General features: G+C 41.8%; 3 protein-coding genes across 10 annotated transcripts in view; 1 reads left to right on the top strand and 2 right to left on the bottom strand.

The window, feature by feature from the left end:
- The first annotated feature begins 52 nt into the window (after positions 1-52).
- On the top strand, positions 53-12,693 carry nudt18 (nudix (nucleoside diphosphate linked moiety X)-type motif 18). Of its 5 annotated transcripts, none has more exons than XM_014174859.2 (4): positions 53-247; positions 3,032-3,215; positions 10,665-10,878; positions 11,243-12,693. In XM_014174859.2, the coding sequence occupies exons 2-4, from the start codon at positions 3,066-3,068 to the stop codon at positions 11,842-11,844; spliced, it is 966 nt and encodes a 321-aa protein (XP_014030334.1). In that variant the 5' UTR covers positions 53-247; positions 3,032-3,065; the 3' UTR covers positions 11,845-12,693. The 5 variants fall into 5 exon arrangements, with proteins under 5 accessions (XP_014030334.1, XP_014030337.1, XP_045564329.1 ...); XM_045708373.1 differs by lacking the exon at positions 53-247 and adding an exon at positions 10,495-10,572; XM_014174862.2 differs by lacking the exon at positions 3,032-3,215 and having other exon boundaries at positions 88-247.
- fhip2b (FHF complex subunit HOOK interacting protein 2B) lies at positions 12,590-26,079 on the bottom strand. 3 transcript variants are annotated; one of them, XM_045708371.1, is made up of 17 exons: positions 25,851-26,079; positions 24,368-24,446; positions 23,996-24,165; positions 23,804-23,908; positions 22,344-22,463; positions 21,875-22,090; positions 21,563-21,759; positions 18,097-18,214; positions 17,918-17,994; positions 16,844-17,036; positions 16,463-16,635; positions 16,124-16,264; positions 15,810-15,900; positions 15,557-15,700; positions 15,184-15,324; positions 14,978-15,078; positions 12,590-13,499 (listed from the first exon to the last, which is right to left on the bottom strand). In XM_045708371.1, exons 3-17 carry the CDS (start codon positions 24,113-24,115, stop codon positions 13,373-13,375), a joined length of 2,064 nt encoding a protein of 687 aa, XP_045564327.1. In that variant the 5' UTR covers positions 24,116-24,165; positions 24,368-24,446; positions 25,851-26,079; the 3' UTR covers positions 12,590-13,372. The 3 variants fall into 3 exon arrangements, with proteins under 3 accessions (XP_045564327.1, XP_014030330.1, XP_014030331.1); XM_014174855.2 differs by lacking the exon at positions 25,851-26,079 and adding an exon at positions 25,402-25,618; XM_014174856.2 differs by lacking the exons at positions 17,918-17,994; positions 18,097-18,214; positions 25,851-26,079 and adding an exon at positions 25,402-25,618.
- A 573-nt stretch (positions 26,080-26,652) lies between these two features.
- Positions 26,653-27,545, bottom strand: part of si:dkey-220o5.5 (actin filament-associated protein 1-like 2) — a 99,287-nt gene continuing 98,394 nt past the window's right edge. For both annotated transcript variants that reach the window (XM_045708449.1, XM_014174854.2), the window contains one exon: positions 26,653-27,450. In XM_045708449.1, the coding sequence (XP_045564405.1) occupies positions 27,424-27,450 (27 nt within the window). In that variant the 3' untranslated portion in view covers positions 26,653-27,423. The remainder of the gene's footprint in view (positions 27,451-27,545) is intronic.

Here is a 27,545-nt window from a genome sequence, read left to right as displayed (position 1 = left end):
CGGTCCTTTGTAAAACAATAGATCATGATTCGTTCAATTCGAAACCGGGATATCCAACCAGTGTAGGGTGCCGCCTTGAAGTCTGAGGCACAGACACAATATTATCCTTGTTTCTTGTAACACATCAAAGCCTCTCAACTAGTCAAGGACTTAAAGAGGCTGATGTTAGTAAGATTAGCTGAGATCACCTGTCAAGTAAACAAGCCAGCCGAGAACGACGATCAAAGTTGATGTCACTTCAGTGAAGGTAATTGGTATAAATACCATGTAATTTCTAATTATTACTTTGGTAATGTCGAGACGTTCATTTGCACACCCATTCAACAGCGACATCAAACCAATGCTGAATGGCTGTCCTAGCTACAGTAGCGCACCTACGATATGTTTTTAAATATACCAGTTAGGTGCAATGTAGTGTTTTTTTATAGGGGCATCCATAGTAAAACGGTTTACCTGGAGAAATTCGAGTGGCATAACTTGCTCAAGCGAAGGTCACGTCGACAGTTTTGACCTTGTCACACATGTATTCGAACCAGTTAACTTTAATTAGGATACTGGCCCACCGCGTCAGGCTGGCTACATGCCGCCGGAAAAGCGATACTTGCATGCGAAATTTTAGCCACTGAATATTAATTAACATGTCATTGGCAATATCTGTCAAAGGGTAAAATCTACTAAACTTAGTCCACTATGTTAGTAACCGATTATAGTTCTGGAAACCGAACTGTATTGAGATCAAATGTTTTGTCGATGAGAAAATTGGCAGAATTTCGGCCAAAATCCATCTTGTCCTGTCCCACTGCCGGACACTGGGCTTCCTCTTACCACCATATTTGGTAGTGAGTGGAAACGCCAACCGGATGCTTCACATTTATACATCCAGTGAAATTTCTCATTATAAACTGGGTGGTTCGAGCCCTGAATGCTGATTGGCTGACAGCCGTGGTATACCACGGGTATGACAAAACATTTATTTTTACCACTTTAATTACATTGGTAACCAGTTTATAATAGCAATAAAGCACCTTGGTGTTTTGTGATATGGCCAATATACCACGGCTAAGGGCTGTATCCGTTGTGGGTAAGAACAGCCCTTAGCCGTGGTATATTGGCCATATCAAACCCCCAGGATGCCTAATTGCTTAATTGTTTGGTCTGTGCCTACACTATAGGTAAGGGATAATCAACGAGGGGATATGCGGTCTATGGAAAATAATGAACTACATGGAAAGTGTGTTCTAAGACCCACTGGCAGAGTGGAACTGGCCTTCCATGGAGTTGCATTATTTTCCAAAGAACGCATAGAGCCCCGTGTTGTTTATACCCTTTCATACCATGGCTATAATATAACACATTTGCCAGTAGAAATGTGTTCAACATCCACTGAAGTAGATAGCCATCTAGTAAACTTGCTAAAGTAGTTCCCATGGTAACCAAACAGACTTGCTAGTTTAGCTAACCAATCCATCAATCCTAGCTTGCCACTGACAATCAAATTCAACAATGCCAATAATGTTTTCAATTAGACTTTTTCAAAAGCTGCTCAAACATAGAACATTAAGAATGAACTCTAGCCATTCAAGTATACAAATATACCGTGTGTTATAGGATGTTATACCGTGGCATTGTTGAATACTCATTTCTTATTGGCTTGAAGGGCATTCTAGAGCGTGCATTATTTCCCTATAACGCATGGTATATCGGCACAGCAGAATTCAATGGCTATAGTTCATTCTTACATCGTTTAGTTTGAGCTGCTTTTTAAAGCAAAAGTCGAATTGAAAACATTGGTATTGTTGAATTAGATTTTCATAATACCAAGCTAGGACTGATGGTTTGGTTAGCCCAACTAGCAAGTGGTTGGTTACCCGGGCAACTACTGTAGCTATTCATTTAATTTGCCAGCTACTTCAGTGGATGTTGAACAGATTTTCTAGCAGCACTTTTATACCATGGCTATAATTTTAATCAACAAGGGGCTATGCATTCTATGGAAAATAATGAACGACGTGGAAGTTATGTTCCACAACGTGCAAGCTGATGTCAAATGTATTTCTCAACTCCTCCTCCTAATAACAAATTACTAATTGGAGCCAATTACTCACTGGAGCATATGACATAGGCTTTGAAAAAGCACCCGCCGGTAGGCTATCAGTGCAGCTGGTAAGGTTTCTAGATAGGGCCACGCCTCATTCATTAAACATTAGCTTACATTTTGTATCTGACTCTTTCTGCCAACCTGGTGCCAATCGACACACACCTGTCACCAACCTAAACAAAAATGTACCTTTCTTTCTTGAGTTTACACTGAGTATACACCTGATCTTTCCATGAGACTGACCAGGTGAAAGCTATGATCCCTTTTTGATGTCACTCGTTAAATCCACTTCAAATCAGTGTAGATGAACGGGAGGAGACGGGTTAGAAAATATATTGAGACAATTGAGACTGTGGGTCATTCAGGGGGTGAATGGGGCAAGGAAAATATTTAAGTGCCTTTGAACGGGGTAGGGTAGTAGGTGCCAGGTGCACCGGTTTGAGTGTGTCGAACTAACACTGCTGGGTTAACAGTTTCCCTTGTGTATCAAAATGGTCCACCACCCAAAGGACATCCAGCCACCTTGACACAACTGTGGGAAACATTGGGGTCAACATGGGCCAGCATCCCTGTGGAATGCTTTTGACAGCTTGTAGAGTCCATGCCCCAATGAATTGAGGCTGTTCTGAGAGCAAAAGGTGGTGGGGGGTGCACAACTCAATATTATTAAGGTGTTCCTTATGTTTGGTATACTCAGTGGTATACTCCTAATGTTACAATAATTCAGTGAAAAGCATCAGCTGACACACCAAAAAATGTTTGTAGAGTTATTGGTTAACCGAAGATAAACTGCATGAAAATAAAGTCTCACACTAAATGCTCAATTTTATGAATAAACCTCAACCAACATTTTTTAAACGGTGATTGAGATTTAACTATGAAATTGTTGGGGGCATAGATGCAATGTGCAACTTTCTATGCATCTCTTTGCAGGGACCAGGCTTGTCCTGTGGGGTCACCTGCAGTTATGAATGTGAACAATGATGTGGAAAAGCTTTTAAATGGTGAAGGACTAGAAGTGAACGACGAGTTCGATTCGGCACCCGCAGAGGTCCAAGCAGTTGCCTTGAGGAAAACGATAACCTACATCGTCAGCGCTGTCATCTTCAATGAAAAGGTAGTGAGCAATGAACTCTGTAAGGATAAGGGATTAATTCACCAAGCTAAAGAGCTAAGTAAGTTAATTAGGTCACTTACTAACCTAACACGTTACCATTCTATCATGCAGAAGTCCGCATGGCCTAAGGACATTAGACTTCTGTGGCCTTTGTCTAAAATAAATGTACAGTAGGAATTGATGGAACTTACACTTCCAGTTAAACTTAATTCCTGCTATAAAAATGTTTCGAACATGATATAGCTAATTTCTACACTTATAGCCAGAATCATGGCTCTGCTTTCAGCTATAGTGCCTTCAAAGTATTTATACCCCTTGACTTAACACATTTTGTTACAGCTTAAATTCAAAATGGATTTCTCACCCCATCTACACACACACACACACACACACACACAATACCCCAGAATGACAAAATGAAAACATGTTTAGAAATTAACACATTGAGAATGAAATACAGAAATAATTTACATAGGTTTTGAATTGTGTTCACGCCCCCTTTGCTATGACACTCCATATTCCTTCGATCATCCTTGATGTCACACCAAACTTGGGAGTCCACCTGTGCCAATTCAATTGTTTGGACATGATTTAGAAAGACACACACCTGTCTATATAAGGTCCCACAGTGCACATCAGAGCAGAAACTATACCATGAAGTCCAAGGAATAGAATTGTGATGAGGCATATCTGGGGAAGGGTATAAAATAATTTCTAGAGTGTTAAGTTTAAGAGCACAGTGGTCTCCATCATTGGGGAAAGGAAGAAATGTCAAACTACTCAGACTTTGCCTAGAACTGGCCATCCAACCAAACTAAGCAACTGGGCAAGAAGGACCGTGGTGACCAAGAACCCAATGACCGAACTACAGAGTTCTTTGGCTGAGATGGAAGAACCTGCCAGTAATCATGATTTAGTTAAAATCCAGAAATATTATGATTTGGCACCTAGCCATGCAATCAATATCTTAAGGTACCGCCTTCATTACGAAGCTCATTGGATCCCAGGGCGGGGTAAAATGTACATATGTTTTCCACTTTTGCAGACAGCTACCTTAAGTTTTGGTAGTGGCGCACTGAATAATTAAAGCTAGTCGGCGAAGCTTTGATCAGCATGGATATCCGAAAATGGGCACTGCCAAGAGCAAAAACTGAGGACCACCATGTTGAGACTGATGCCGAGTAGCCTGCTAGCCTGACCAGAGGTTGAGGAGAGCAGCAACTGCAATACCCACCCATCCCCCTCGCCGCCTGCTGACCAACAATATCGAAATGAGCCATGGCCTACCACCAGCAGCATGGGGGTAACATCACAACAAACGCCTGCACCTCCGTTACCCCAGCCACTAGCACCTGACGACATCTGTGAGGAGCCAGCACAGGTTTGTCTCGACACTTACCTGTGCCGCATTTTCAGTGGGAGAAAGCGCCGGGTTCAAGAACAGAGTGGCTTGAATATTCCCGCACGGCGGATGCTGTTATCCTCGGCTCCAATGCTAATTCGGATGGAGCTTCACTCAAACTAGCTACTCAAGTTGGAAACATGCCAATGACAACACTAAAGGGCAGGGAAGCATACCTCTTTAAAAATAATGTGAAATGCATGATTATGAAAAACACGAAGCGCAATGGGGAAAAAAAAATCCACTCCTGTGAATACTGAGCAGATAAAAGTATTTCAGGGATTGTGGACGTTGGGAGTTTATTGCAGTTGTTGGTGGAATGAGTAGAAGGGAGAGTCGGTCAAGGACTGATTCGGACAAGGCGCTAAATTGTATGACAAGCGATAGTTTATTCAGAGTGAAGATATTTGGTACAGCGTGCACGGACTCGTTCCAGTAGCTCTGAGGGAGCCAGCAGAAGAGAGCCCCTAAAACAGTTTGTTTACATGTTTTATACAACACAGAAAGTAGGTTGAGTCTTGAAGTCCCGATCCTCTGGTTGGCTCAGGTCCAGGCGTTGTCACCGTCGATTGGCTCCATCTGTTCATGCGTCTTCCTGCGATCTTGCACAATGTTCTGATGATGTTAGGTTTCTATCAAAGCTTCTAAGTCTGGGTGTGAGTGCCTTGGATAAGCTATGGCTTGTGTGTGTGTGTGTGTGTGTGTGTTCCTGTTTTCACAGGGTCAAGCATGCCAGACACTGTTGCTGTTATCACGAGATGGGGCCCCCGCAGGCTTGTGGTTGGGCCAGTTCCTATTATGTGCTGCAAGTGGAAACATCAGTTTGCTTGTGTAAGCTGCATTGAGACATAACTAGCTGGTTAGTGGAAAACATGTGTAATAGCTATAATGCCTGGTAATAACGTAATGTTAGCTTGGTGCATGTTGGAGGCTTACTAAGTAGAAAATCTTACAACACAGTAAATGAGCGTCCTTTGGGAAGGAGTTTGGATGCGATTGACTATGGGGAGAAGGAAGCAGTAACATTGTATGTCTGTTGGAATACACGCTGAGAAAAGGCAAGGAACTTGCAAAAGCATTTAGCACAAATCCACGTAAAACAATACACATCCCATGACCTTCAGAACGAAATCATAGCTCGCAAGATTGTCAGAGGAAATTGGTCAATCGTGGTATACACTGAAAGTCGATGGAACTAAAAGATCCAACTGGATGTGATTAACATTTCTATTGTTATTCGATCTGTAGACACACAGTGTGCGAGAGCGGTTGCTGCCAATGGCAACAAGCAAACAATGTGATGCTTTATCACTTACAAACCTTATCTCAGAGCTAACAAATGTTGGCCTCAATACTACGACGGGGTTCGTGTGATGTCCCTGAAACACAGGGCTATGCAGAAAATATTGCAAGATCAATTGAATCGCTTAATGCCAAATGTGATAACTTTAAATCACCAAATGCATTTGAATGGGGTGCACGCTAGGTCGTCTGAGGCGGCAGAATCTTTTTCAATGTGTGTAGCTCCCTGTACAAATTATTTGGGAAACCCACGGTTGCTGCACAGTACACTGGGGAAAAACTTAAAAGACTACTTGATCAGAGATGCTCTGGCCACCTCGCCACAGTAATTTTGAAATCAAGTGACAGATGATGTAAAATCGAGTCTACTCATGTATATGGCACGGATGTGAGATTTGAGGCCAAGGCTTATTTTAAGCAGCGATAGAGCCAAACTTTGAGTTTATTGTTAACATGACTTTCAATTCTGGGGCTCCGACCCTTCTGAACGCAGCAACTTTTTAGAAGCTACTGATCTGCACATCGGTGTCAAACTTGTCCGCACTATGTATGGGTGCGTTGAAAAACACGTTTGATGATGAATTTGAAAACCTTTGGGAGGCATGCCAGCAGGGCATGAGCACCTCAGCTCCAAGTAAACAACGGAGACTCATGAGAAATTCTGGAAGAGTATGTAGTTGAATGCACAGTGGGTCAGCATGATTATGGAGACGAGTGTAAACTTTTTTTCAGCACTTTGGATGTCGTCCTGGGGGAAATGTCATCACGGTCAACTGGTGGAAGATCTGTGCCGTGGATCCCGAGACTTTTTGGATGTGAACAAGGTCAAGCCATTGTTGGATCTAACCAAAACAATACCAGTGGAAGCAGAGTTTGTGGCTCGCACATTCTTGCAAATGTAAATCGCAAATGGACGCCACTAACAGGCCGACCACACCGCTCACGTCGCGTGTGCTGCAAAATATATTTAGAAATCTTTTATTCAATTATTGCACCCACACTGCTCGCGAGCGTCTGCGTTGCCAACTGCTAAAATATAAATCAGTTCTATTTCTCACAGCAGATTGCACTGCAAGTCCTGCCTCTCCCATCTCATTGGTTTGTATAAGTAGGTACCAACGTGCCATCTCATTGGTTATACCCACGTGGGTGACTGAAGACGAACGAGGTCAGTGGCTGTAATGCACCTAATTTATGAAAGTTGCCAATCACAATATAAAGTCAAGAGATGAAAAAGCCTGGGAGGGAGTTGACTAGAAACGATTCGGTTGACCATTTTATGTGTGGATTAATTGCCGGAGTAGAGGACTTTTTGCATTTCAGGTAAAATAACTCAATGTTTATATCCCAGGACAAATTAGCTAGCAACAGCAAGCTAGCTAAATTGGACAAATTAGCTTGCACATGCTAGCTATCTAGCTAAATTGCCATAAATGTTTAATGCTTTTCGACCTGTCCCCAAATTAATATAATTGTTTGAGTTTGTTTTGATATTTTACCTGCGTGTCATGATCGCGTTTGGTGTGGAGGGACAAAATACATTTATGCACGATGCCGCACGAGCGCAGCCGGTTTGGGTTCCGTGTAAGTGTTCTGCATAGATAACAGCGGGCCTTGGTCAGCAATGCCGACTGTGGTGTTGGCACTGAAGCATGGATTAACATTAGTGGCATCTATAGCAATGTACGAACATTCTTTCTCCGTGAAGAATGTATTAGGTGAACAAACACAGCATGTTACATCAATGAAAAACCCAGCTTGTCCAGCTGGCATTTGAGAGGGACTTAAACAAGTACATTTCACCGGGAAATACAATTGAATCAAACTGAGGTTCAACACATAATCAAGGAGGCTGCAGCTCTTCTAAATGGTAAACTAAAACCTTTATGGCATTGGTCGCCATGCCAGAATGATTAATTCAATGGTTTTCTCATGTAAGCCTGGTTGTTTGGCAGATAAAAAAAAAAATGTAATGTACTATTTACTTTAAGCCATTGCTTTTTACTTCAATGCATGTTACATTTGTGATTCTTAATGTCATTGCTTGCTTTTGCGGGTCTAATTCCTATTGATAGATAGGGGAGGTCGACCAATTAAATCGGAATGGCCGATTTTTAATTTGTGCCGATTTCAAGTTTTCATAATAGGTAATCGGTATTTTTGGACACCGATTTGCCTATTTTTATTTGTATTTTATTTTTTAAAATATTTTGTAACTAGCAAAGTCAGTTAAGAACACATTCTTATTTTCAATGACGGCCTAGGAACGGGGGTTAACTGTCTTGATTCGGGGATTCGTTTTTGCAACCTTCCGGTTACTAGTCCAACGCTCGAACCACCTGCCTTACATTGCACTCCACGAGGAGCCTGCATTGCAGAGTGACTACCTGTTACGCGAGGGCAGCAAGAAGCCAAGGTAAGTTGCTAGCTAGAATTAAACTTAGTTTTTTTATAAGATATCATAAACCATGTATCTAACGTGTCCTGCGTTGCATATAATCGATGCGGTGCCTGTTAATTTCTCATCGACTCACAGCCTACTTCGACAAACGGGTGATGATTTAACAAGCGCATTTGCGAAAAAAGCACTGTCGTTGCACCAATGTAACTAACCATAAACATCAATGCCTTTCTTTAAAATCAATACAAGCATATTTAGTTAATATTGCCTGCTAACATGAAATTGTCACTGCTCTTGCGTTCATTGCACACAGAGTCAGGGTATATGCAACCATTTGGGCCGCCTGGCTCGTTGCGAACTAATTTGCCAGAATTTTACGTAATTATGACATACCATTGAAGGTTGTGCAATGTAACAGGAATATTTAGACTTAGGGATGCCACCCGTTAGATAAAATACGGACCGGTTCCGTATTTCACTGAAAGAAAAAAAACTTTTGTTTTCGAGATGATAGGTCATTAATATGGTCGAATCCGGAAACTAAGGCTCATATTTCTGTGTTTATTATAATTAAGTATATGATTTGATAGCAGTCTGACTGAGCCATGGTAGGCACTAGCAGGCTCGTAAGCATTCATTCAAACAGCACTTTTGTGCGTTTTACTAGCAGCTCTTCGCAATGCATTGCGCTGTTTATGACTTCAAGCCTATCAACTCCCAAGATTCTGGTGTAACCGATGAGAAATGGCTAGCTAGTTAGCTCGTGCGCGATAATAACCTTTCAAAAGTCACTCGCTCTGAGACTTGGAGTAGTTGTTCCCCTTGCTCTACATGGGTAACGCTGCTTCGAGGGTGGCTGTTGTTGATGTGTTCCTGGTTCGAGCCCAGGTAGCAGCGAGGAGAGGGACGGAAGCTATACTGTTACACTGGCAATACTAAAGTGCCTATAAGAACATCCAATAGTCAAAAGGTATATGAAATACAAATCGTATAGAGAGAAATAGTCCTATAATAACTACAACTTCTTACCTGGGAATATTGAAGACTCATGTTAAAAGGAACCACCAGCTTTCATATGTTCCCATGTTCTGAGCAAGGCACTTAAACGTTAGCTTTCTTATGTGGCACATATTGCACTTTCTTCTCCAACATTTTGTTTTTGCATTATTTAAACCAAATTGAACATGTTTCATTTTGAGGCTAAATTGTGTTATATTAAGTGTTCATTCAGTATTGTTGTAATTGTCATTATTACAAATTCTCATTTTTATTAAATCGGCCGATTTAATATCGGTAGCGGCTTTTTTGGTCCTCCAATTATGGGTATCGGTGTAAAATCATAATCGTAACCTCGTAAAATCATAACCTCCAATAGATATACAGCTTTCCCTTAGTTTATGGGTATAGGAAAGTAGCCTGTTGGTTGTGCTCTGAGGTGAGCCCTGGCATGGTGTTCCTGTTGTCCTGGCTGTCCACTTAAGTGGTGTTGAAATTGGCAGTGAATCCTTTCATCGCACTAACTGGCCTTCTGTCTATGGTCCTGAATCAATGGTTATGGTGTGTGTTTTAATTAGCTCATCACTTGGGCTACCAGTCTTCGTGGGGCTTCTCTTCAACATCCCATGCTTTCTTGTGTGCAAAATTGCAGTTGTGTATATGGCTGCATTTCAGATAGGCCTAGATTTTTTGATGTCGCCGTAGTATAGGACTAATAGCGTGGTTACACACTTCAGCACTCAGCAGGCCCGTTCTTTGAGCTTTTGTGGCCTACCAGGCCGTGGCTGAGCAGTTGTTGCTCTTTGACGTTTCCACTTCACAATAACAGCGCTTACAGTTGACCGAGGAAGCCCTACCAGGGCAGAAATTTGACCAACTGACTTGTTGAAAAGGTGGCATCCTATGACTGTGCCATGTTGGAAGGCACTGAGCTCTTCAGTAAGGCCATTCTACTGCCAATGTTTGTCTATGGAGATTGCATGGCAGTGCACTTGATTTTATACACCCGTCAGCAACGGGTGTGACCGAATCCACTCATTTGAAAGGGTGTGTGTGTGTACACACACACACACACACACACACACACACCTCTTGTTATATAAAATGTTTGTATGGCTGTGTTTCAGAAATGTTTGGTTCTACTGCTGTTCAAATGTACAATCTACCTTGTTTATTAGGGCTCCCCATGGATTTAACATGCCGCCTCAGGAATGTCATCGTGGAGTAAGGTCTGCAAGGGGCATGAATAGTTTCTGGTACTGTTTTTTTTTTTTTTTAATTTAAAGACATCATTACACTTTTCATCAAAGTGCATCCTATTGTGTGTGTGTGTGACCTGTATTTGCAGAATGAGGTGCTCATGGTGCAGGAGGCCAAGGAGAATTGCTACAAACAGTGGTACCTTCCAGCTGGCCGTATGGAAGAGGGAGAGAGCATTGTGGAGGCTATGAGAAGGGAAGTGAAGGAAGAGGCTGGATTCGACTGCAAACCAATCACCCTGGTTCTGGTCCAAGAACAGGGGCCACAGTGGATCCGATTTGTTTTCTTGGCGGAGATTACAGGTAAAAGTTTATCCACGTATTTTAGCTTTTCATACAAATGGCAGGCTTAGAGTTGTGCTCAGCTTTTATATTCTTCAAGAATGAGTGGGTGGGTATATACATAAGTATGTGGACACCTTTCAGCCACACCCATTGCATGTGTATAAAATCAAACACACAGCCATGCAATCTCCCTAGCCAAACATTGGCAGAATGGCCTTACTGAAGAGCTCAGTGACTTTCAACGTGGCACTGTCATTGGTTGCCACCTTTCCAACAAGTCAACTTGTCAAGTTTTGTTTTGAACTTCTTGTATTCCTCAGGAGTTGGCAGCATTGATTAGTTACTTTCTTCACTGCTGTTCCCGCATATTTTCCTCCCTTAGGAGGCTCCCTGAAGACGACAGCAGAGGCTGATGCAGAGTCTCTCCAGGCTCAGTGGTGGGACCAAGACTCCCCACTCACCTTGAGGGGTCGTGACATCCTCAGACTCATCGATACCGCCCTGAAATACCGAAAGAAGCCTTGGCATCCTGTGGTTCACCCTATAGACATGTGCTGCCATGTTGTTGTACAGCGACTTCTCCTCACCTTCAGCAGCTCTGATGGGGTGCTTTGGCTCCTTTTGGGCAACATTAAGGACCTGCACCTCCCTGTGGCTGTGTCTGTGAAAACCCACACAGTCACATGGGCGGCCAACACATTGGTACAAGAGGCCATGCCCTCCTCCTACTACGACCTCAACGTCAACACAAGGGGAATCCTGGGACTACAGCACAATGGAAGGGTCCCTGGGAAGACAGATGGACTCTGCTTCAACACAGTGGTGTCTTTAGAACACACTGGGGAGGGGCCACACACCAGTCAACCACCACTGATCGAGAGCCCTCGCTTTCAGTGGTACAAAGTGGAGAATCCTCAGCTAAGAGACAAGATTCAGCAGAGAATAATTACTGAGTCCTTCCTTCCAGTGCATAGTCTCTACTAAGGAGCGGGTGAAATGACATTCCAAAAACAATAGACTTTTTACTTGAAGATGATTTTGGGAATGCATTAGGAATGTGTGGGGCAAGTACCCGTCTATGAGCGGCCAAAAGACATGTACCTTTGAGCAGACATTACTACAGGTGATATTACGTTTATCAATTTGTACACCATTTGTCATTTAGCAAACACTCTAATCCAGAGCGACTGACATAAGTGAGTACATTTTCAGACTTTTTCGTACTGGTCCCACCTGGGAATCGACCCACAACCCTGATGCTCTACCAACAGCCACACAGGACCACCATTCAGAAAACTGCTGGAAAAGATTGAAAAACAATGTGGAAAATGGACTGCAATTCAGAATAGGGTCTACAACCTTTTGATCAAATGTTCAATCAAGTCTTCTATTATTCATCTACCACTCATGATCTAGCTTCATGATATGATCCATTTTAGATAAGCCACATGAAATCTGTAATACCCATGGCAGAAAAATCGAATTACTGTTATGAAAGCATGACGTTAGGGCAAGCACAGGGTGGCTTCTGACAGAGTACGAAGCAAAAATAATCTCTTCAGCTATCACAGTGTAGGAGAGGGACGCAAACTTCAATGCATTATATTTGGTTGCACTGCTGCTCATGTCGCTGTGTCTGTTTTAAAATACAGAAAACCAACTCTTAGTAAGCTAAATAGTTTGAGGCTCATCTCAATTGTTAAGTTGCATGATCATACTTTACAAAGACTGATGTTTAAAACAATGTATTAAGACCCATGTGTATAAAGACCCTGGTCCACATAGGACACCAGACATCACTTCAACACAGAAATAAAATGTGAGAAAAGGTAAGCGTTTTGTCATGAATCTTGTTCTGGAAGCAACTCCATAGAGTGGTCGCTAGCTAGCACAGCCACAAATCTTTAAAAGCCTAACCTTAAATTAATACCAAAAAGCAAATGTTTTAATAGATTGTACCTGGCCCATCTCGCAAAAACCACTCAGTTCTGCCTCCAGGACAGACTCATCCTGCCATGTAAACAGAAAGTATCAATAGTTAAACTGGATAATGCACAGTTTTAGGTTGTTCCAACCAGTCTCACAGCCCAGATGATCATGTATCAAACTTCATTAAAAGTGCTGATCCAGGATCAGTTTTCCCTTTTAGACCATAATGAACATGATCCTACATGAATACCGGCTCAATCATCATTCTAATATCTCAGGAACCAGGGATAGCCTACGCAACTGTTACAAAGACAAGATGGAACGCAACCTTTTACATTGATTTGACCGACTGCATACATTACTTCCAGGTGATAATTTGCATAGTCATTATGTAACAAGCAAAACATTTCAGCATTTACAATAAACTTAAAAATGTTGATGAATCTTACAGATTTGCTATTCTCGCAAGTACCAATGCTTCATCTTTGGAGAACAATTAGTGTCCTTGTACCTCCTGTCGTGCAACCAACAGAAGTAAGCAGCTATGACCGGTGTCTTCTGACTGAGAGTTCCGTTCAAGGATTCACACGGTGTCAGTGTTCTGCAAGTTTGTGTTGTTGGCGGGAAGTTTGACAAAGGCAATGGCTGCCAGCTCCTTACAAAACTCCTCCAGGATGATCACTCCCTTAAGCAGGGGCATGTGATCCACTCTGGGGAGGCAAGATCCACACAAAATCATTGTCATTTCCTGTCTGCTTCTCAGGAGGGTGGTTTTTCTTATTAGGACAAACACATGTATTGTATTGTACTACCAATTGGTGTAGTGGAGGGTCAACGCACATAAATGCCGTTTACATCCTTTTTATATTGCACAAGCATTTACGCACATATTGCATTGAAAATAAGGAACTTCATTCAGCATGCATGGTGACCAGCTTTTAACCACTACATCACTGACCATCACGTTCAGGACGCACAAACTATTCAGACCCCTTTTCCACATTGTTACATTAGCCCTATCCTAAAATGGATTTTAAAGTTCTCAATCTACACACAATGACAAAGCGAAAACAGGTTTAGACATTTTTGTAAATGTACTAAAAATTAAACTTATTTACATAAGTATTCAGGTGCTCCGAGACAGGATTGAGGTAAAGATCTGGGGAAGGGTACCAGAAAAAAAAAATGTATTCAGCATTGAAGGTCCCCATGAACAGTGGCCTCCATCATTCTTAAATGGAAGACGCTTGGAACCACCAAGACTCTTCTTAGAGCAGGCCTGCCCAGCCTTACTGAGCAATTGGGAATAGGGCCTTGGTCAGGGAGGTGACCAAGAACTCTATGGTCACTCTGACAGAGGTCAGAGTTCCTCTGTGGAGATGGGAGAACCTTCCAGAAGGACAACCATCTCTGCAGCACTCCACCAATCAGGCGTTTTTGGTAGAGTGGCCAGACAGAAGCCACGCCTCAGTAAAAAAGGCACATGGCAGCCCACTTAATTCGCTAAAGGACTGACGATGAGAAACAAGATTCTCTGGCCTGAATGCCAAGCGTCACATTTGGAAGAAACCAGGCACTGCTCATCACCTGGCCAATACCACCCCTACGGTGAAGCATGGTGGTGGCAGCATCATGCTGTGTGGATGTATTTCAGCGGCAGGGACCGGGAGATTAGTCAGGATAAAGGGAAAGATGAACGGTCCAAAGTACAGAGATCCTTGATTGAAAACCTGCCCCTGTGTTCTCACGACCTCAGACTGGGGCGGTCGTTCACCTTCCATCGGTACAACGACCCTAAGCTCACAGTAAAGACAACGCAGGAGTAGCTTCGAGACAAGTCTCTGAATGTCCTTGAGTCCGGACTTGAACATCTCTGGAGAGACCTGAAAATAGCTGTGTAGCGATGCTCCCCATCCAACCTGACAGAGAGGATCTACCTTGAAAAATGGGACAAACTCCCCAAATACATGTGTGCCAAGCTTGTAGCGTCATACCTAAGAAGACTCGAGGGCTGTAATCGCTGCTTCAACAAAGTACTGAGTAAAGGGTCTGAATACTTAAGTAAAATGTTATCAATTTTTATAAATTAGCAAAACATTTCTAAACCCGTTTTTGCTTTGTCATTATGGGTATTGTGTGTAGATGGATGAGGGGAATTTTTTTATTATTATTTTAGAATGGCACTTACCCAGACTCCCCATCCAGGCCCATCAGCTGCCTTCGGACATGCACAAGCTTCTCTGTGAAGTTTGGGATCACCTCGATCCTCTGCATCAGTTCTCCTATCACCTTTCAAACCAGGAGAAACATAATTAGGAATGTATTTGTCAAAACTATAGCTCGGTAAAACCTCCAAAAAAGACAAGGAAGGAGGTTCGTGTAGAGGTCACCCACCCTGATGAGCACAGAGAACAGGGAGCGGACTCCAGGGGCCAGGATGATGTAGGGGTCTAGCAGGTACTCATGGAGGTGCGGGTGAGGGAACACAGCCAGCCTGGACAACACCGATGTCACCTGGAGGTTCAGCTCATAGGGCTAAGAGAGAGAGAGACGTCACAAGTGAGGGGATGTTTGTGACTAAACACAGCACTCATGGTGGTCACTAATGTATTATGATGACTATGCAATAATTGTACTATATACGAAACACAGTTGTACTGAAAGTGCTCCATCTTGAGAGCTTGGTTGCAGACATGCAAAACATTTTGGGATTGAATCAACAGTGGACCAATGAACAAAATACAAAAATAAATCCCTTGAAGGCTACCTGCTCAAGGATCCGGCCTATTCTGTCAAACAGGACTTTGAGGAAGTGGCCTTCGAAGAAGTCAGAACTGGATACAGACAACTCGGTTGGTTTGAGGGACTTCGGCCAATCCCAATCGAGCAAGAATGCAGTGCACTCTTTAAGCTAGATGTAAAAAAATAAAACAAATCTAATGATTTAGATCGGAGACCTCAATTTATGCACTTATGCTACTCTTGGCATTGACTTTCACTGCTTGAAGTTCTCTGCTCACCTGCCCATGAGCGTCATGGACATAAGTTTCATATCGGGCACCTTGGACATGTTGAGAGGTTTTTGCTTCTTGAGGGACCAAACACAGAAAACTGCAAAACAAAACGACAGTGTAAAGTTTAAAAACTGTAAAGCGAGTTATAGATGCTAAAATACAATAAGTAGTTCCTTCATGAGAGATGTCTGATCAGTTTTCTTTATGACTTGAATGAGGGGATGAATGTTGTGCCTAGACTCAATTAACCATCAGTAATACATTTCTCTCTATGCAGTTCACTTTATCAGTGTTCTATTTCATTCTGTGGTTAACGGCACCTGTTTACAATGTCCAATGCTTGAGTTTGTCCACTGCAGCGATGTTCTCTCATGAGCTGGGGTCGATGCAGAAGCTGCTCTGAGCTGTTGAATTCATCCTCACCATACATGTCTGTAAAGAAAGGGTCCTCCTCTAGTTCTCTGTTCAGGTACGGGGAACACAAAAAGATATGGATAGTGCAGAAGCCATTCCTGAATGGTATTGCTGACTGTATACTCCATTTGGTCTGTCATGAACTAGTCATAGTCATGATGGCTCGCAACAACCTTGATTTCTATTAGCCCCTACAGAGAGGTCATCTGTCCATTGGAGCTCTACCTCTGGATGAGTTAACTTACCCGTTCTCCTCCACGGGATCGGTGTCAGTGAAATGCCTGCAATCATCCCCTCCCCCCAGAGTGCGTGTCACGTAGCAGCGGTTCTCCAGGTTCCTCAGGACCAGGTTGAAGAGGATGTCCCTGTGAGGCTTCTGTAGGAGCTCTTCAAACAGGAGCAGAGTAGTGATACTGATCTAGGAGGCAGAGAGAAAGTACAGCACATGTCACCAGCAGTAACGCTGGTACTTCCTTTAGTGTTGTATGCCAAAAGAAGAATAAGGGAATACAAATAGCTTAACTATATTCATAGTAGCAACATGAGAGATGTGAACTCCAGTTCTCTCGTCTTTAGTCATGTTCAGCCTTTTACTGAGGGCTACAGTAGCAGCACCTTCGGCTTACCTCATCGGAGATGTGGTCACAGTGCTCTATAAGTTGATAACGCAGCACATGACTCTCTGTGTCCAAGCGCTGCTCCCTCTCTGTGTGTCTGCCTAGGAGGAACGAGACCAGCTCTTCCAACATGGCAGGGGATTGGATGTGACGCACCGAGCAGCACAGCAGCGCCGTGTTCACCAGCACGCCCATCTCGGACCTAAACACAAACCACTGTTTAATAATACTCCATACATCCCAGGTACAGTGCATTCGGAAAGTATTTAGACCCATTGACTTTTCCCACATTTTGTTACAGCCTTATTCTGAAATGGATTAAATAATTTTTTCCCGTCAATCTTAATACAATAAAAAACTGATACCTTATTTACATAAGTATTCAGACTCTTTGCTATGAGACTCGAAATTGAGCTCAGGTGCATCCTGTTTCCATTGAAGATCCCAGAGATTTTTCTACAACTTCATTGAGTCCACCTGTGGTAAATTCAATTGATTGGACATGATTTGGAAAGGCACACACCTGTCTATATAAGGTCCCACAGTTGACAGTACATGTCAGAGCAAAAACCAAGCCATGAGGTCGAAGGAATTGTCCGTAGAGCTCTGAGACATGATTGTGTCAAGGCACAGATCTGTGGAAGGGTACGAAATAAATTCTGCCACATTGAAGGTCCCCAAAACCACAGTGGCCTCCATTCTTAAATGGAATAAGTTTAAAACCACCAAGACTATTCCTAGAGCTGACCGCCCAGTAAAAGGCACATGACAGCCCGCTTGGAGTTTTCCAAAAAGGCACCTAAAGACTCTCAGACCATGAGAAACAAAATTCTCTGGTCTGATGAAACCAAGATTGAACAAAGTACTGAGTAAAGGGTCTCAATAGTTGTCAATTTGATGTTATTTTAAATAATGATTTGTCATTATGGGGTATTGTGTGTACATTGATGAGAAAAAAATCAATTTTAGAATATGGCTGTAATGTAACAAAATGTGGAAAACGTGAAAGTGTCTGAATACTTTCCGAATGCACTGTATATGTACAAAACCCCATTGGAGAAAATGTAGGTGGGGGTCACTTACATTTGGAGCAGCTCATGCTGTAGAACACCGACAAGCCAGCAATGGTGAATTTCTTTGGCCAATTTCACAGCGAGGCGCTACAAAAACAGCAAATATACTGCACTCGACATCCTCTCTTGGTGGAAACTCAATTAAATGGTCAAGTATTTCTACTTATTTTTTCTTATTTTTTTTTATACCTTTGGTGCCTCCCTCATCAGATGGTCAAGGAAGTCCAGCCAAGCGAAAAACCTCTCCATGTGCTCACTACCAGGAAACGACTGCCTTTCCTGCATACCGCTCTGAGAGAATGGAACACTGCACAAAACATCACCAGGTCCATTACCAAATCAAAACAAGATGATAACTGTACAAGTAAAGTTGTGGGGCTTGCTTTAGCTCTAAGTATTTTTGTGGTAATGGAAGAAGTTTAAAAGTTTTACTTCACTATTTAAAACAAAGTAGTTACATAGTCAAATTTAGTAAAATAATTGGTCTGATTACTTTGATAGACTATAATCAACCTTGTTACTTAGGATTGTGGGGCAGTTAGACCATAAAAATGTCTAAACTACAGTTGTTGCATGTGAAAACTGCAAGACAGGACAAAGTGATCTGTCAGAAGATGGGAATAAAAGGCAGGATGAAGTGGACAACACTTAGGAAAGCAAAGCAACCGATTCATTCATTATGTGGGTTTCAGATCCACGATTTACTTTTGTAAAACGTTTAGTGTAAATTAAGTTTGATTTTAGTTGAATGATAATTTAATGATTAAAGTTCAGGCTATTATTTGGAGAGAGAAATTATGTTGCATCTAATGATGACAGCTCTTTAAAAGTACTTTTGTGGTAGTTGAAGAACACGTTCGTATGTACAGTCGTGGCCATAAGTTTTGAGAATGAAAAATAATATTTGTGTCACAAAGTCTGCTGCCTCAGTTTGTATGACGGCAATTTGCATATACTCCAGAATGTTATGAAGAGTGATGAGATGAATTGCAAAGTCCCTCTTTGCCATGCAAATGAACTGAATCCCAAAAAACATTTCCACTGCATTTCAGCCCTGCCACAAAAGGACCAGCTTGAGTTTGAATAACAGACTGGAAGCTTCAAAAGGAGGGTGGTGCTTAGAAAAAATTGTTCTTCCTCTGTCAACCATGGTTACCTTAAACGAAACACGTGCCGTCATCATGCTTTGCACAAAAAGGGCTCAACAGGCAAGGATATTACTGCCAGTAAGATTGCACCTAAATCAACCATTTATCGGATCATCAAGAACTTCAAGGAGAGCGGTTGAATTGTTGTGAAGAAGGCTTCAGGGCGCCCAAGAAAGTCCAGCAAGCGCCAGGACCGTCTCCTAAAGTTGATTCAACTGCGGGATCGGGGCACCACCAGTACAGAGCTTGCTCAGGAATGGCAGCAGGCAGGTATGAGTGCATCTGCACGCACAGTGAGGCGAAGACTTTTGGAGGATGGCCTGGTGTTAAGAATGGCATCAAAGAAGCCACTTCTCTCCAGGAAAAACATCAGGGACAGACTGATATTCTGCAAAAGGTACAGGGATTGGACTGCTGAGGACTGGGATAAAGTCATTTTCTCTGATTAATCCCCTTTCCGATTGTTTGGGGCATCTGGAAAAAAGCTTGTCCAGAGAAGACAAGGTGAGCGCTACCGTCAGTCCTGTGTCATGCCAACAGTAAAGCATCCTTAGACCATTCATGTGTGGGGTTGCTTCTCAGCCAAGGGAGTGGGCTCACTCACAATTTTGCCTAAGAACACAGCCATGAATAAAGAATGGTACCAGCACATCCTCCGAGAGCAACTCCTCCCAACCACCCAGGAACAGTTTGGTGACGAACAATGCCTTTTCCAGCATGATGGAGCACCTTGCCATAAGACAAAAGTGATAACTAAGTGGCTCGGGGAACAAAACATCGATATTTTGGGTCCATGGCCAGGAAACTCCCCAGACCTTAATCCCATTGAGAACTTGTGGTCAATCCTCAAGAGGAGGGTGGACAAACAAAAACCCACAAATTCTGACAAACTCCAAGCATTGATTATGCAAGAATGGGCTGCCATCAGTCAGGATGTGGCCCAGAATTTCATTGACAGCATGCCAGGGTGGATTGCAGAGGTCTTGAAAAAGAAGAATTATTGTTGCAGGGTATTATATGCTAATTCATGCAAACGTGTGTTACAGATTTTACATTTACATTTTAGTCATTTAGCAGATGCTCTTATCCAGAGCGACTTACAGTAGTGAGTGCATACATTTCATGCATTTTTTTTTTGTACTGACCCCCCGTGGGAATCGAACCCACAACCCTGGCGTTGCACACACCATGCTGGCGTTGCAAACACCATGCTCTACCAACTGAGCCACATTGAAAGCAAGTCTTAGAAGCAATATATTTGTTCTATATGCACCATTTCCATGCTTCCTGTTCTTACGTTTCATTTTGGTTTTGTACAACTGCTTCAAAAACAGCTGAAAATACAATATTTTTGGTTATGGAAAATATATTTTAATGATTCTCTACACTACACTTCCTTCCTTGTTTTGTCAAACTGAAAACCAGGAAATGGGTGGAGCGATTTCTGCATCTTTGAATCAAATTATCTATCTAACATTGCTACATAGCCTGCAAGGATAGACCTTTAAATGCAACATTTTAATAAAAACAGTTCTATAAACAGTTTTATGAGTATGTTGTAGACAAGGACAGGGAGCCCAGCAAAATAGCATAAATTAGCTAGATGGCTGGCTAACTAAGTTGGCTACTGTAGTTAGCTAGCTAGCTTCTTCACAACAATTTGAAGCAGGCACGACCAGATGGTATGATAGACAAACTTGTTGCTGCCATAGCTTATCTAACTAGCGCGAGTCGGTTTGGCTACTGTCCCTCTCTTCGTGCCACACAGACTGTCACACACCGGCCCCTGCTCCTCTTCCATCCCTCCCACACCCTTCTGCTGAAACAAGTGGTAAAGTGCAGTTCGCGAACGATTCATTTTTCTGAGTGACTTGTTTATTTTAACAGTTTGTTTGACCTGTTGGCTGTAATGAATTCTACAGAATGATTAATATGTGCACCTCTGGTTTCTCTGGAGACGTGTTCTGACCAACAACTGTCTGTCCTATATGAGTGCAGGTAAAATAGATCATGCTGCAAACAGCACTTTTTTATTTTATTTTTAAATAACACATTTAGAACTGGTAATTGATCACATGGTGCAAGATTTCATGCAATTAATTGATTATTGAACATTATGAGGGACACAGCTTTGTAGAACCAAAACATAAACAGCCCATCTGCCCAACAAACTCAAACTCAAGAACAAATCATTTGGGGTGCTGCAGTTCGAACGATAATGAACTTTTCACCCTCACGGCACTCAAGCAATGCATTCCGAGTCATTCACAATTTAGTCCGGTTGGGGTCACAACTAGACCTTGTTTCAAATGTACCAAGAAATAATCTTATTTGTATGGCAAATGTACATTGTTTAAAGCACACTTTTACAAGTTTCACAAATTACAGCGCCAATAAGCCCCTTGTGGTGAACTGAACGAGAGGCTTGTAGAATCATGACTATTTTGAGTTTTCAGTACATTGTTAACCAGTAAGGGCTCCTGCATGCTCTGGGCCACTAAACTTACTTCCAGTGGGTCTGGGGGAAACTGTGGATGTCTGCAGGTTCCAGCGTAGCCGGGAGCTGGCTGAAGAGCTCACACAACCTCTCAGCTAGTAGCTGACACAGTGGGGTGCTTTCAGCCAGGCACACTGCAGTATCTTCCTTTGGTATGCTGACAAGGAGCAGCAAGCTCTCAAAGGCTTTCAGTGCAACTCTGCTTTTCTGAACAAGGAGACAAAGAAAAACGTGGCAAATTATTGATAACTTGATGTTCATTTACAAGCCTCAAATTCATGAATTATGTATTGGTTTGTAAAATAGTCCTTGCTGAACACACCTGGCTTCTGCTCAAGTGGACCAAGACATGGATGAGGCCTGCATTGGCTGGGAAAATAGTGGAGGGAGAGTCAGTGGGTGAGTGCTGTTGAGGACTGGAGGTGGAGGCAGGGTTGGAAGCTGTGGGGTAATTGGAAGGCACAGTCTCTCCACTTCTCCCCTTTTCTGTATCCTCAGAGGTAGAAATAGACCTCTTGGAGTGATTATCCTTTTTAATCTACATGACAAGTAAAACAGTGTAAAAAAAATTATAAATACAATCATACATTGACATTACTTCGGATGATGCAATGAAATCAACCACAAAGAGTCAACTACTGTCAAACTAATGACGTGATAAAGTACTACTACCACTACTTTTAATTTTAGAACTTCTACCATTAGCACTACTATTCAGTATGCCCATTGCCTACACATGTTTAGTGCTTGAAAATGCATAACCAAATCAAAAAGGTTGAATTTTAAAGTACCTCTAAAATGTAGTTGAGAACATATGGATCTTGTTTCACCCTGGAGCAAACAACAAACATAAACTGGGCCTCCTCTTTCTCAGTCTGCGATCCCAGAAGACCACACAGACGAACCAGCTTCTGTTGAGAACAATGTCAGGAATTTTGGGAGGACAATTTTACAGTTAAGGAAAGCACATTTAAAATATTACTTTATCTTGGTAAAGAGACAACGATAGATAATAGTATTTTACAGAATGCTGTGGTAGCCATGCTGGTTAAGTGTGCTTTGAATTCTAAATAAATCACAGACAGTGTCACCAGCAAAACACCCCATCACACCACCTCCTCCATGCTTCACGGTGGGAACCACATAGGCGGAGATCATCCGTTCACCTACTCTGCGTCTCACAAAGACACGGTGGTTGGAACCAAAAAGCTCAAATTTGGACTCATCAGACCAAAGGAGAGATTTCCACTGGTCTGATGTCCATTGCTGATGTTTCTTGGCCCAAGCAAGTCTCTCCTTCTTATTGGAGTCCTTTGGTAGAGGTTTCTTTGCAGCAATTCAACCATGAAGGCCTGATTCATGCAGTCTCCTTGGAACAGTTGATTTTGAGATGTGTCTGTTACTTGAACTCTGTGAAGCATTTATTTGGGCTGCAATTTCTGAGGCTGGTAACTCTAATGAACATATCCTCTGCAGCAGAGGTAACTCTGGGTTTTCCTTTCCTGTGGCGGTCCTCATGAGAGCCAGTTTCATCATTGCACTTGATGGTTTTTGCGACTGCACTTGAAGAAACGTTAAAATGTCTTAATCTTCCGGATTGACTGTCCTTCATGTCTTAAAGTAATGGACAGTCGTTTCTCTTTGCTTATTTGAGCTGTTCTTGCCATAATATGGTCTTGGTATTTTACCAAATAGGGCTATCTTCTGTATACCACCCCTACCTTGTCACAACACAACTGATTGGCTCAAACACTTTAAGGAAAGAAATTCCACAAATGAACTTTTAACAAGGCACACCTGTTAATTGAATTGCATTCCAGGTGACTACCCCATGAAACTGGTTGAGCGAATGCTAAGAGAGTTCAAAGCTGGCTACTTTGAAGAATTTCAAATAAAATATATTTTGATTTGTTTAACATTTCTTTTGGATACTACATAATGTCTTCACTATTATTCTACAATGTGGAAAACCGTAAAAACATAAATAAAAACTTTTGACTGGTACTGTATATAAATAAAGGTATTTATTTTTATACATAACCAAAAATGGCAAAGAAACTTGCTTTCACTTAGTCATTATGGGGTATTGTCTGTAGATTGATGAAGGATTTTTTTTAATCAATTTTAGAATAAGACTGTAATGTAACAAAATGTGGAAAAAGGGGTCTGAATAGTTCCCGAATGCACTGTATATCAAATTTCCAACAGCCATAGACAACATAGTGACGAACAATAACGAATGACTCCTTACCTGGACTGGCCTATACACATTGAGGATGTGAAGCATTGGCTTTTGGATTTGTACCAGGATCTTGGAGAAGAACACCAGGACCTGCTGGTTCATTCCTGGGGGGTACTGGCAGGACGAAGAGATCAGTGTCAAAGAGAGGGTTATCAAAACATACCACATATGACAACATTTCATCTGCTGTGTGTGTGGTACCTGTGCTTTGCCTAGGGTGCAGAGGGTCTCCAGCAGTTTGTGCTGTAGGAGGTACTCCATACAAGGGCCCATCTCCTCGTGCCCCTGTTGGCCCTCTTCGTAAACTAAGATATCCAGCATCTGCTTCAATCGCCATGGGATGTCTGTCTGCTTTACAGGCCTCGTTTGACCTGGAAAAACATCACAGTTGAATGCACTCTCAACATAGGCCATTATGAACACATGCCGAATATGACAGCAGTATTAAAAGGAAATAGACCTACTGCCAACAAGTTAGTTCGCAATGTAACTCAGGCCAAGTTCACTTGGTGGCACATCCGGGGTATTCAACATTTTCTTAATTTCAACATTTCAGCAGTGTCTCAATCTTACCAGTAGTTTCAATGTAATAATTGGTTATCCCTTTCCAGTGGTCCAAGAAAGAGTCCAATAAATTTACTGATGGCTCCCTCTAGAAAATAGAAGAACGGAAACATGAGATGATTCAGCTCAATGAATGTGTGCCTAAACAATTATGTCCTATCCAGCACAAAACATATTCCATTGATCAGTTAAGCTTCTTCCTGTCTTGTATGAGCTTGTCACTCTCCCCATCCCCCAAGAAAGTTGCCTACTGATGGAATGTGGTATCATATGTCTGTGGAATTCCACCTGAGCAAATATGGATTCAGGTCAGTCTAGTCCATAAAGAATGTTAGAGGTCTCCAGTGGTCAAAAAGCTATAATAACATGGCCAAAGCCAATAAGGGCTTCCACTATTTTAATGCAGTTAACTGGTTGGGACTTCCAACTTCATTGGGTGATCTCTCCTGGTGATCATGTTAGAGTCATGTCCAACCAGGTCATCAGGAGGGATCAGACAATCATGAAGAAAATTGCCTACTTGCTTTCACAGGCGTTATAATGTCAGAGATACAAAGATGAGTCATCTATCTCTATGGGATAGCTGGAACTCTTTATCAACAAACATTTCAGACGCCATGGCATATGTAGTTTTAAGGTAGCAAGCTAACGTTAGATACTTGTCCGAATGATTAACACATCTACACAACTTCATAATAACATTGGCATTATTCAAAAAGCATATTACACCAAACAAATGTATCTAGATTGCTTGTCACCATCTTGTTAGCTAGTTTTGACTACCTGGCTAGCTAGCTAACGAGTTGGATTAGGCTGCAACTTGTTATTTGGCGCATCATTTAACCAAATGTAAGGCCTGTAAATATTTAACTTTTAGCTGCTAGCTAACTTTTTTAGCCGTTGGCTAACGTTATATGGGCCAAAGTCAAAGAAGTAAAGTTAGCTAGCTGCTAGCCAATTAGCTTGCATCATACAGTATCTACCCAGCTAGCTAAATCCAGGAAGTGGAATACGAAAAGGTCTTGTCAACAACCATTACTTACGGTCTCCAACGCCTGTTGAAAGAGATGTGTCAGTTTACTGAACATATCCATTATTTTCGTCGAATTAATAAAACGTTTTACAAAATATGGTAAACATTTCTCCGTTTGCTAGCTCCAAATACGATATTGCCACAGATAGAACAACTAGTCAGATGTTTCACCGAATGTATAAATGTGAGGCATCCGGTTGGCGTTTCCACTCACCACCAAATATGGTAATGAGAGTAAGCCCAGTGGCGGGCAGTGGGAGGAGATGGTTTTCGGCCGACATTTTGCTCATTTTCTCTCCAATAATACATTTGATCTCAGTACAGTTCTCTTCCCAAAACTAAGATCTGTTTTTTAGACTTTACCCTTTGCCAAAGTTTAAACATATATGCATTGTTTAGAAGGAGTGCAAAGGGCATTTCAGAGTGGGCGTTCCCTAACGGAAATATGCACATACATACTATAAAACGCCAACAGGATCTCGCGAATGGCTCTGCTCTCCTCCATGCTTGTTCTGCCCACTATGATTAATTTGCTCCCATTGGAAACGACAGGCTGTGGTCTGTATTGGGTTAGTTATAAAAACAAATCTTTGATATTGCTGTTATAACAGTGTAGGTTCCGTTCCGTCCCTCTCTTCGCCCCAACCTGGGCTCGAACCAGGGACCCTTGCACACATCAACAACTGACACCCCACGAAGCATCGTTACCCATCGCGCCACAAAAGCCACGGCCGTTGCAACGCAAGGGAAAACCCTACTTCAAGTCTCAGAGCGAGTGACGTCACTGATTAAAACGCTAACTAGCCATTTCACATCGGTTACACTGACTTGACTGAGATTCCCTAATAACACTCCACTTCTATAAAGCTATGACTTTTTCATATCAGGTTAGAAGAACTGTTAAATGTTTAGGGTCACTTGTATCAAAATGGCGTGTTTTTAGGGAGTCCTGACCCATGTTGTTGTTCTTGTCAGTCATTTGCTCGCCTTGACTAGATTATGATTTCCAGACAAATCACACTTTCTTTTACCTGGCATTAACACATTGTTAAGCAGAATCATAATATACAGTGTTTACAGATGGTTTATACACACTTATTTTTCTCATTACCAGTTTACTACATGAAGTCATCTGATAGTCAACTAACTGTTAACAGTTTTTTTATGATTGCCTTCAACACTGAGAAACCATCAACTACACTTCCACAATGTACATTTATCCAAAACATTTCCCCCCAGAAACACTTTGAGCAAACACAGATGCTTTAATTACTGTTTTATTACCACAGTTATCAGTTTACAGCAAATAGTAGGCCAACCTAAAATTTAATACACAAAGTCTATTAATAAAAACATGGGAACATTACAATAGATGTCACTGTATCACAACATATTTCAGGAATGTAAAACATCTCAGTGATACTAAGTAAAAATGTAATGGTAAAAACACTTTATAAAAAGATATGTTTAAATTATACCACAGGACTGTATACGGTGAACATGACTTCAATTCATATCCATATATAATGTATTTTTCATGACTTCAACATTGTGTATTTATTGTAACTCAATTAGTGATGAAAACAGTGCAAAGTTAAGTCTGATGAATTGCAATACATACATAGACAAATTAGACAATACAAATTGTTCTTTAAGAAATGAAAGACAGAAAAACAATGAAAGTGTTACACCTCAAACTGAGAGACAATCCTGAATTCCTGAGTCAGGCTTTACAAGGTTTTCAATTGAATTACCCTCACAGGAATCTCTCATTAATGCCTCTGTTTTAATGGAGAAACAAGCCTGTTTATCTAAGGGCCTGTCGCAAATGGCACCCTATTCCCTATATAGTGCACTACTTTTCACCAGACCCTTATGGGCTAAATAGAGAAAGGGGTGCCATTTGGGAAGCAAGTATAGTGTATTGTATTGTATTATCATCAAGATGGATGACATTTCTGATGACAAAAATGTTTGGTAGAAAATAGGAAACGTATACAAGATAATTGTTACCGAAACAACCAGTATAGTATTAAGTAGAAGGCATTGTCTCCCACTCCTACAAAAATAATGAGAAAAAAAGAACACATGGTACATTTAATTGAACAATTATACTTACTTATATTCCTTAATTTAATTGTCTTGATATGATTA

Source organism: Salmo salar, chromosome ssa26 (genome assembly GCF_905237065.1).
Source record: "Salmo salar chromosome ssa26, Ssal_v3.1, whole genome shotgun sequence".
NCBI classification, from domain to species: domain Eukaryota; kingdom Metazoa; phylum Chordata; class Actinopteri; order Salmoniformes; family Salmonidae; genus Salmo; species Salmo salar.
This window is presented reverse-complemented; position numbering and strand designations above follow the sequence as displayed.

Bases quoted from the DNA above. Each gene is read 5' to 3' on its own strand.
- nudt18 (XM_014174859.2), top strand. From the start codon at position 3,066: ATGAATGTGAACAATGATGTGGAAAAGCTTTTAAATGGTGAAGGACTA. The intron at 3,216-10,664 runs GTAGTGAGCAAT...CTGTATTTGCAG, and splicing joins CTGTCATCTTCAATGAAAAG to AATGAGGTGCTCATGGTGCA. The intron at 10,879-11,242 runs GTAAAAGTTTAT...TTCCTCCCTTAG, and splicing joins TTTCTTGGCGGAGATTACAG to GAGGCTCCCTGAAGACGACA.
- fhip2b (XM_014174855.2), bottom strand. From the start codon at position 25,452: ATGGATATGTTCAGTAAACTGACACATCTCTTTCAACAGGCGTTGGAG. The intron at 23,909-23,995 runs GTACCACACACA...TCGTCCTGCCAG, and splicing joins GCACCCTAGGCAAAGCACAG to TACCCCCCAGGAATGAACCA. The intron at 17,995-18,096 runs GTATAAAAAAAA...CTGTTTTTGTAG, and splicing joins TGATGAGGGAGGCACCAAAG to CGCCTCGCTGTGAAATTGGC.